Source organism: Thunnus maccoyii, chromosome 10 (assembly GCF_910596095.1).
Source record: "Thunnus maccoyii chromosome 10, fThuMac1.1, whole genome shotgun sequence".
Lineage (NCBI taxonomy): Eukaryota > Metazoa > Chordata > Actinopteri > Scombriformes > Scombridae > Thunnus > Thunnus maccoyii.
The window spans coordinates 29,974,794-29,985,182 of NC_056542.1; the positions used below are offsets into that span (position 1 = coordinate 29,974,794).

The window sequence follows — 10,389 nt, forward strand, 5'->3', positions numbered from 1 at the left end:
CAGTGTAACAGAAGAGGTCTTACAGAATGACATGCATCAAGCTAGACTTTACCGCATCAAGCTAGACTTTACCAAATCCAGCCAAACTTTGCTTAAGAACAAGCCCATTAGACGACCTGACAGTATATTTGAATGTACATTTTTCAGGTTAAGCTACTTTTACGTTGGTCTATTTGTCTGCTAAACTATTTTCAGTAAATAGGTGGGTGTTGCCACATTTTAACCAATGACTGCACAGATATTTGAGCGAGCCGTAGTATAAGGTGGCCTTCTCCTACGGTCACTTTCACATGATTTAAATAAACTCGATGGCCTCTCTCCTCACCACAGCAGAAAAAACCGACGGAACGGCTGGCTTGCAATGCAAATTATTCAGCCTGCTGAAGGAATAAGGGTGCTGCAGACGCCGGCCTGATATTGTTTTGACAAGTGGATTACTGTTGTAATAACATCAGACTGGTGCTGGTAATGCAGACTGCCAGCACACACTGTTCTCTGGCCACTGCGAGAGTCAGTGCTGTACACTGTGTTCTGGAGCCTCTGGACTGGGTGGATACTGGGGTTGATGCAGGATAGGCCTCCCTCTCCCCTGCCTCTTTCCTCTTATTTAATCTCTGTCTCTCCTCCTCCCCACACTTCCTTCCTCCCTTCTCAACTCCTCCTCTGGCTTCCTTCCTCCCTGACGTTCAGAGAAGAGGCCATTAACTGCAGCCGGCATAGTTTTATTTTGCTTCAACTGTAAAAAAAAAAAAAAAAAAAAAAAGAAAGAAAAAAAATTTCCCGTCTGTAGCTCAGAAGACAGCTTTGAGTCTGGAGTATGTGATATTTATCCGGCAGGCTTAAAGAAGGACCCGGTTGACTTGGTTTCCCAGAATGCTGTTCTCCGAGTGTAACCCTCCCTCAGTCCCCTCCCTGTGGCTGCTGTGGTGAGCACACAGGCCTGGGCTGGTAGTGGCTGAGGCTCTCAGATGAGACATTCAGCCTCTTGCCCTGCCAATGAAACTTCTTTCCAACACATTAGTACTCTCTTCAGGTAGGGCAGTAGCTCCCGAGAGGTCACAAGACAAACTGAGTGGTCACATGACGATTAACAAAAAGAAGAAGGAAAACACTTCTGCTGCACAGCATTATCTTTATCTTTTCAGCTTTGCTTTTTTTCTTGTGGAAGTTTAAAACGATATAAGATTTTCATGTAATGGTATGGCATTTTTTTAAAGCCGTAGCCATGGGATGTTTGTACATTCTGTTATTAGCTCTCTATATAGTCGTTTTCTTTGTCAGTGGCAGGGTCGGCCACTCCTGCTTGGAATTCAAATAGCTTTCACACACAGGAGGGATTCAGCATGTAATCAAGCATTACTGTTTGTAAATGTATCTCATTGATATCAGCTTCACTGTTTCATCCTCGCTTTCTTTACATTGATCAGAGCTGCATTAAGGTTCTGCTAATGCAAACCAAACATTTCCTACTGCAGCTGCTTCTCATTAAAAGCATTCAACTGGTGAAACACAGGGCGGCTTTTATCGTGAAGCAGTCACAGAAAAGTGTTGTTGTCATCAAAAATGCATCTACATCCTCATTTTGGGCTTTTTTTCTTTTTTTTTTTTTGGTTACAGTGGATCAGTTTCAGATATTGCAGGGAGTAATAGAAGAAGAAGGAGCAGCTGCAGTGAGCTCAAGTTCAAGTAGATGCTCAAATTGTTGCAGCACTTGCTGTAACCACAAGTTAATCTTAAAGGATTATAACTTGAAGCTACTAAAAATGAAAGAATCTGAGACGGATACATACATACATACATGTACGCAGCTTGTGACAAGGTTAGGAATGGGTGGTGTTGAGAGTTCACCAGACCTGAACAAACTAGGTGTTAGTGGTTGAACAGAAAGAACACTGGTTCCTTGATCGTTACCTCAGTCCTCTCCCTCGTGGCTTGTTAGGTGAATTTGGCCTCTACAAGCCTCTACGAGGGTTTTTTTTTTTCCAGAACACTCCTCATCTTCCCTCTTATGTGTGGTTGATGACGTTACCAGAGGGTCATTCAGTGCACTTTTGGTTCTGCATCTTCACTCTCAGCACTCTGTTCCCTCAGTCCTACCTGTTCCACATTAACTGGCTTATATTGTGACGAATAGCTTAAAAAATCTGTTTCCAACGTCTGTTATGAGACATGGGTCGGGTGATGCCATCATTTCCATCTTGGATGATAAATGTTGCACTGAATTTGTCAGTTAAATTGTTTTGAAGGGCCGTTCAGCGCGGTGTTACGTACCTGTTGCATAATCATACCTCATGATAAATGGGTTAACAGAATGAGTTTCAGTTTGTTTGACTCTTCACCAGTTCACTTGTCATCAAGTTAAAGAAAAGTTGTTCATCTTGTCTGTCGTTGTTTTCTTATTCCTCTGCTCTTCGGTGGTTAATGTCAGTTGGTTTTATTGGCTTAGGTTTCGTTCCTCACAGTGGTTTTTTTTGCCTCCATGTGGTTTTTGCTAGTTGGCCCTCTTCCTTTCAGGCTTACCCCACCCGTCCCCTGTGGCTGCTGTGGTGGAGCAGAGGCAGGTTTGGGTGGGTTTAAGTTTCAGCTCAGGCTCTACATTAACCCACTCTAATGCAGATGAATAAACCAGGGAGGATTACTGAGGCTGGGATGACTGGGAATAGGCTGGGTTTAACTGGACTGGGATGGTTTCTGCTTTCATTTTCTTTGTGTGTTTCTTAACAAGGTTTCACATTTAGTCATTTTGTTACTCACTGACAGTTTCTTCTTCTTCTTCTTTCTTCTTCACACACTGTTCTCTTGTCTTTACCTGATCCCAACCCTGTTGTGGCAAAGGCTGCCCCAGTGGATTGTGGGTAATACACTGTAATTTGCAAAGAGCTTTGTGGAGAAAGTGTCCGCCAGAATCGAGGCATTGTAGCTCAAATAGCTAGAGTGTACATTGTGTCATTGTTCTTGCGGAGCTACACAAACTACACACACACACATAAAGTGAGTGAGTGTCCAGCAGTGAGTAAGAGTGTGAGTCAGAGGTCAGACTGGGTGCCAAGACCAGACAAGGTCAAGACTTCTGCTCAGAACAAACCGACAACTCACAACAAAAGAGTCTCAGACTGCAGAGAGAGAGGGAGGAGAGGAAGGAGAGGAGAGGAAGAAGGGATAGACAGAGGAAGAGAGAAACAAGCGGGAGACGAAGAATAAGAAACAGAGAAAGAATGATGTGGGTGAGAGAGGAATGAAAGGGGAGGATGGAGGGATGGGGAGAGAGGAAAGATGGATAGAGTGAGTGGAGACAGAGGAAGGGACCACCAGGTTCAAAGAGACAGAGTGGGAGGAGAGGGGGAAGAAAAAAAGGACGAAAGCATGAAACAATGAACAAGAGGCAGACGTGACTGTAAAGCAGCGATCATTGTGTCTCCCAGTGGTGCCCTGAACTGGGAGGTCATCCAGATCAGCTCAGATGCTGGTGTGCGTTTGTGTGTGTGTGTGTGTGTGTGTGTTGAGACTGTTGTTTGTTGAGGACAGAAACACCGCAGTTATTCAGCATCCTCACAAAGAAACCACTGTACACCGAGACAGACACCACGGGCTCAACACTCATCTTTTCTGTGATTTGAAGCTTTTCTCTGCAGAGTCTCCAGACGCACACACACATTTCAACCATATATACATAGTGGATGTGACAGAGTGACTTTGAGTTTGACCTGTGCTACCCCCTGCTGGCGAACACATGTTAAAACACAACTGTGCTGTCAAATTGTCAACGGCTCCTGAAAGGTCTTAAACATTTTCATTTAAATCCCACAACACATCAGTTGAGCTGACAATCCCACCACAAGGTGTGTTTAGTAGCTGTGCTGGAGCTTTTAATCATATCAAATGATCTTCATCAGCATTCCTAGTTGTCATAGAATTGTAGAACAGGCTTTTTTCCCAGCAGACATTGTGACTTGTTATCTAGTTAAAGCACAGGTGTTACAAACATTAACGATACCTCAAGATAAATCTGAGGTATTGTGTGTATTTCCTGTTAATACTGTTAATACTGGGTACTTTTATCTCTTCAAGCCTTTAATATGTTTTCAAACGGGACAATGTGCAAATGTGAAAGCGTTGTTTGAAATGTGTGACCTTTGATAAAGGTTTGTGAGTTGGATTTGGTTAAAAAGCTACAAAGCTTGGGGACAACAGCTTTAAAAAACATCAAAATGCCTGAAGGACAACTGTTAGGAGTGTAAGAACATTTCACTATGACAAAATAAGATTTTATTATTAATGCTTTTGCTTCACTACAATCTCAACACAATGCAAACTACCGTAATGTTCCTGAACATTTATTTCCTTTCAGCTTGTTTTTTAACCCACACTTTACATCACACAGCTAACCTCAGAGTTTAATATCTGTAATTGTGCAGATTTATTTGGTGTGTTTAAAATTTTTGTGTTCACATAATGACCGGGATTATTTGGAACCCGCGTCTCTTGTGTCGTGTTTGAGTCTAATCCTCTCCTCTCTGTGTGTTTGTGCAGCTGAACTGGAGTTTGTTCAGATCGTCATCATCATCGTGGTGATGACAGTGATGGTGGTGGTGATCATCTGCCTGCTCAACCACTACAAGCTCTCCACCTGGTCCTTTATAACAAGGCAGAGCCAGGCCCGCAGGCACGACCATGCCCTGCAGCAGGTCAGTATCACTGTGTGTGTGTGTGTGTGAGTGAGAGAGAGACAAAAAGATACTGTCTGTATTGGGTTGTATTTAGCTGCTCTGACAGTCTTGTTCTCCCAGCGTTCACGCCAATAACATTTCGATCTAAACTGGTTTGCGAGTGGAAAAAGTACGTGTGTGTCTGTCTCTTCATCTGTTCTCGCTGACTGTCCCCGCGTCGTCATTGTGACAGTACATTTCTTCATTTCTGAAGCAGGACAAACATAGCACACCAGTTTGTTCCCAGTAAAGCTGCGCTGAGCTAAATGAATCCTTTTATCCCAGTCGGAGTCTCTGTCCCAGTTTCACTGAGGTAACAGCTTTGCTCCCGTCTGTTAGGTGAACTTGCTGAATTGGTTTCTTCAGAGCCAGACTCTGTCAGGCCTTGATGTTTAATTCACTACAGCGCTGTCTAGACAGCAGCGGCTCTGCCCCCATACTGACATGTCGACACACCGGGACAAACACACACAGACACTTGCATATATGCACATCGCGCCGTCGCACCCAGTGAAATCAGCTCAGGCACAGAATATGATGCATGCAGATGTTTACGCACACAAATGTTTGTCCTGTTACAGATGATTTAAATTCAGCTAATAATCTCTCATCTCCTCTTCGTCATATCTCCTGTCATTTACTGCTCCGTACCGTCCAATTAAAGCAAACATTATACAAACAGAAGCAGACACAAAGCAAAAAAAAAAAAAACGTTGTGAATGTAAGATCAGAAAGCAACAAGCCGGCAAAGCCCCCACAGCAGAGAAAGTGCAATTTGGAAGAATAGTCTTTGCTTCCTAACAGACACATGAATAAGCAGGATTTATGCCAGTTTGTCCTGCGTTTCATGTATTATTTTTTTTCCACTAAACTTTGTTGACTGTGCCGTCTAAGAAAAGATCCCGAAGTCAAACGTAGACGAGGGAGAAAGTGCAATTATTTGACAGTTGTGTTTCTTTGTTGTAGCTTTTATCCTGTCTATTTTTAATGTTGGAAGCTGTCTGCCTTTTGTGGTCCTCGCTACCAAACAGGGCAGGATTTTAGTTTGAAGCCATCAGGCATTTCTCAGCGTCGTCGTTTCATCTTTTGTATCCTCATTAAGTTGTTATTTTTAGGGTGTTTTTCCTTCTTTTTTTTTTTTGGTTAAAGAGAGTGTTTGTAACGGCGGCGTAACGGCCTCTCTTTAAGATCGCACATCAAAAACCGTCTCAGACGTAACAAACTACAAAGCAGCAATTGTTGGTTTTCAAAGCAGCAGCTGTCACATGACTTAACCATTGTCTACTACATGTTTAATGTTAACCAAGATAACCGATCACTCTGTCAGCATTAAAGAAATCAAGATATAGCAACTTATCGAATTTATCAATAACATGATAGTGTGAAAATTCCATTAAAGCTCCAATATAAAGCTGCAGACAGGTGTGTGATCATCTTCAAACCACCTGGGGACTTTAAATCTCAGGCTTCCTCTTGTTTTGTCTGTCTCGTTGTGTAGGACGGGTGCCTGTGGCCTTCAGACAGTGGCTCTCGACAAGGTGCCTCGGAGGTAAGACCACCACCACCACACTGAACCCTGGTGTACCCACAGCTAAGTCTTGTTCACTGTGAGGAGGCAGACAGAGCGAGGCGTTGTTTAATATTTACCACCGTGATGACTCTGAGAAGAACATTTAGATATAAAGTATCAGCATCATGACAGCTGTATGTAGAACCGAAGAGGACAAACAAACTGTCTACCAGGTTGTAGAGCTGCAACCATTAATCAATCAGTCGATCCAAAGATTATTAATCAGCGACTATTTTGATCATCGATTCATCGTTTAAAATACTGTTCAAGCAAAAAATGCCAAACAGTTAGTTGCTGATTCCAGGCTTTCAAATATGACAAATGCTTGTCTTGGTCTTACCTCATGGTAAATTGAATATTTTCAGATTTCGGACTGTTGGTTGGACGAAACAAGACATTTGAAGACGTCACCTCGTGTTTTAGGATATCATGATCAGATGATAACGAGGATGAGGAGGAACAGAGCCAAATTTTCACTGAGTGACGCAGAATTGTGACAACTGTCGATCTAGAGTGACGTAAATTCTGATATGACTGTTCAGACTGAGGATGCATTGCAAAGAAAATCAGACCTGTATCTGACCACATATGAAAATGGCCCAAATCAAGATTGAAAAGATCAGATGTGATCTGTGCTGTTCACACGGTTATTAAGAAAAAAACAGATCTGAGTCACATACGAGCATTATAATCACATTTGGTCCACGTTTGCCTGCAGTGTGAATGTAGATAACTTGCTAGAAGAGTGTTTGACATTGAGAGGCATAATAAAAAGAAAGTATAGGCTATAAAAGTAGCAACTAAAACAAATGAAAGTGAGAGAAAGGAGGATCTACTTTCTCTACTTGCTGTGTTATAGAAGAAATCTCTGTCTCATCTCAGCTGTTCTGTGAATCTCAGTCTGCTGGTTTTCTAAGTACTGGCCCGTGTCTAATTGTTCTGTTATTACAGGAATACTATCGAGGCACAAAGATCTTGACATTTGCAGTTTAGTAGCTTGTAAATATTTGATCATCCAGGAATTGAAGCTTGTAAGTGGTGCCGGGCACGACTGGCACTATTCTCCAAACAAAATCAAATTTGGCTGGTGAATACAGGATTGCAAACGCCAGTATACTCGCTGTGACCGGTGATCTGTTTGCTTAATGTTGTCCACGCCAGAAGGAGTCGCAATGGGAGGCGACACACTGGGAAATCTAGAAACACACAGCCTAAAGGACACTCAAATACACAGCCGATCACATGATCGTATTGATAAGTTGCAGACAGTAGTGTATTGAAGCTGTGTGAAAAGTTCGGCCGGGCTCGCTGTAATCAAAACCAAATGTAGCACTTTGTCTTGGCTCAAAAGTGACCTTATGCCTACACAAACGCACCGTATTTGGTTTGGTTCAGAGTATACTGGCAGCTAAAAGCTTTACGTGTAAACAAAAGTAAAAGAGAAGAAGAAAGAGAAAGAGTCATGAGGGGTAGACGGAGAGAGAAAAGACTAGATGGCAGGTGAAGGGAGTCAGAGAAGAAGAGGCGCAGGAGGATAAAGGGAGGTAAACACGGTGTCAACGCTGAGAGACCTGGAAAAAAGAGGAAAAGGCCATGGAGAGACAAGCACAGAGGGAGACGCAGCCAGTGAGTGTGGGTGGCTGATAGATGCAGGGAAGGAGGCTGAGTGTGTATGTGTGTGTGTGTGTGTGTGGCAGGGGGGTGGATGGTTTTTGGTGCGTCATTAATCAGCAACACCTCCCCTGACACTGTCTAGACAGCCGTCTGAGAGCTGCCCTGCTCTGCTGCGCTCTGCTCCCTCCATCAGCTATACACCTTTCTCTCCCCCTCCCTCCCTCCCTCCCTCTGTCTGTCTCTCTATCTGTCTGGCTCTATAGTTCTCCTTTCCTCTCCATTTCATCTCTCCGTCTCCCTTTCTTCATTTCTCTTTCTACCTCTGTTTATCTCTATGGCTCTTTCTGCTTCTCTCCTTTCCCTTTTCCTCTTATCTCACTAGCTTTTCTTTTTAATCCTTTCAGTTCCACTCTTTCTCTCTCTGTCTCTCTCCATTTCAATTGCCATGATCCTCTACTCCCCCCCCCACCACTAACCCCCCACCACCACCACCACCACAACCCCACAGGTTTTTTTTTTTCCAGTCTGTTGTTCTCTCCATCCAGACTGCCTTGTCAGTGGGGGTGGACTATTAGAGCCACAGTCACTAATTGAAATGGGTTCCCTCTGATAATGACTCGCCACAGTAGAAATGTGTTGAATTGGACAGAAATGTGAGAAATGAAGAAATGGATCACACAGGCACAGTCTGAAGAGCTAATTGAGGTGAAGATCTCAGACAAAAGCCGGGCGACCGAGTCGATGTGTCGAATGTTGTTGCTGTTGTAGGAGATCTCTTCTTCTCTTTACTGTAATTACACTCTAATGTCTTAAATAACTAATTGGTGGCACAGTGGTGTGGGCTGTTGCTGCAACATCGTTTACCTGAGTCAAATGCTTACACTGGATTCATTTATACTTGCAGCAGGAGACAAGGACTAAAATATTCAGCGTACTCCACTGGAATCAATGTCATGAGCTTATGTTAGTGGTCAATACCGCTGATGCATTAAAGGATGAGTTTGCAGTTTTTCAAGTCTTTCTTAAAACTTGCAGGCTTGGTTGGGAGACCTATAGATAAATCTGGGGAGTCACTAGATGTTTAATAAGAGAAGAAATGTCTGCTACACAACATTATGTTCATTTCCTCTGACTTTTATAACCATGTCATGTTCTCATTTGACAAAATTCTGTTTTTCTGGATTCCAAACAAAACTTATTATTGAAATGTAATTTTTGACACAATTGAAGTGTTTTGTCTGATGTAGTACAACATAATTACATGAATATTTGATGTCATTTTGTATATATTTGCCATATTGTGACACGTGTTGATATTCTAACAGTTGTAATTTTGTTTTCAACCAGATTGTCTGTTGATGCTAGCTAACTGTTATGACTATACTGACATTCTTGCATCTCTTCTCCTCCTCTTTCCTCCCTCACTCTCCTCCTTCTCTCCTAATCTCCTTTAATCCTTCCTCCCTCCCCTTCTCTCACCCGTCTTCCTCACCCTCCATCTGTGTCTTTCTCTCAGGTATTATACGCTCCCCAGGCCAGGGATCGCTTCACCGCTCCCTCCTTCATGCAGCGCGACCGCTTCAGCCGCTTCCAGCCCACCTACCCCTACCTGCAGCACCAGATCGACCTGCCGCCCACCATCTCGCTGTCGGATGGCGAGGAGCCCCCGCCGTACCAGGGGCCCTGCACCCTGCAGCTCCGCGACCCCGAGCAGCAGATGGAGCTTAACCGCGAGTCGGTGAGGGCGCCGCCCAATCGGACCATCTACGACAGTGACTTGATCGACATGGGGGGAGGCGGGAGCCTGGGAGGGGTGGGGGGAGGAGGGGGAGGCATGGGAGGAGGCGGTCCGAGGCCGCCAAGCAGTAACTCGGGCATCAGCGCGGCCAACTCCAGCAGCCACGGGCGCATGGAGGGACCCCCGCCGGCGTACAGCGAGGTGATGGGCCACTACCCCGGCTCAGCGTTCTTTCTACACCAGCACAGCAATAACCAGAGGGTGGGGGGGCCAGGGAGCAGGACGATCCAGCAGCAGAGCCAATCAGAAAGCACAATTGTACCTGCCAAGGCCAAGGATGGCCAACCGGAGGACCTGGTGTGAAGAAAAGAGCAGGTGGGGCCGCCCACCCCAGACTGAGAACTGTCTCTCCTCTTCACCCCTCTGTCCACTGATCACCTGTAAGCAGCGGTCTCTCTATCGCTCTCTCTCTCTGTCTCTCATGTCCTCTCTCCACACTCCCATGCACAAATAAATATCAACCTTAGCTACAACAAAACAAGGAAAGAGAGGAACCAAGCGTTGATTTCATTTCTGTTTCCTGTTTCTTTCCGATGTTAGGAACTCAAACAGCTAGCACTGCTGGGGCAGGATGTATGCACTGCGTGGAGTTTTTGTTTTTTCGTTCATTTGAGAAAAAAAAACATACTGCTAGCACAGATTGAAACAATTAACTTTTTTGTCCACCCCACCCCCCTCTCTCCCTCCCCCTCGGGTGACGA

At 44.4% G+C, this 10,389-nt stretch overlaps 1 protein-coding gene across 1 annotated transcript; it reads left to right on the forward strand.

Moving 5' to 3' along the window:
- Nucleotides 1–4,402: 4,402 nt before the first annotated feature.
- On the forward strand, nt 4,403–10,169 carry ldlrad4b (low density lipoprotein receptor class A domain containing 4b). Its single transcript, XM_042423340.1, has 3 exons — nt 4,403–4,685; nt 6,205–6,255; nt 9,407–10,169. Exons 1-3 carry the CDS (start codon nt 4,572–4,574, stop codon nt 9,989–9,991), a joined length of 750 nt encoding a protein of 249 aa, XP_042279274.1. The 5' UTR covers nt 4,403–4,571; the 3' UTR covers nt 9,992–10,169.
- The last annotated feature ends 220 nt before the right edge of the window (nt 10,170–10,389 follow it).

What these genes read in the sequence shown, in the direction of transcription:
- ldlrad4b (XM_042423340.1), top strand. Translation starts at nt 4,572, where the DNA reads ATGACAGTGATGGTGGTGGTGATCATCTGCCTGCTCAACCACTACAAG. An exon ending in ACGACCATGCCCTGCAGCAG is followed by an intron (nt 4,686 to 6,204) that starts GTCAGTATCACT and finishes CTCGTTGTGTAG; the next exon opens with GACGGGTGCCTGTGGCCTTC. An exon ending in CTCGACAAGGTGCCTCGGAG is followed by an intron (nt 6,256 to 9,406) that starts GTAAGACCACCA and finishes TCTTTCTCTCAG; the next exon opens with GTATTATACGCTCCCCAGGC.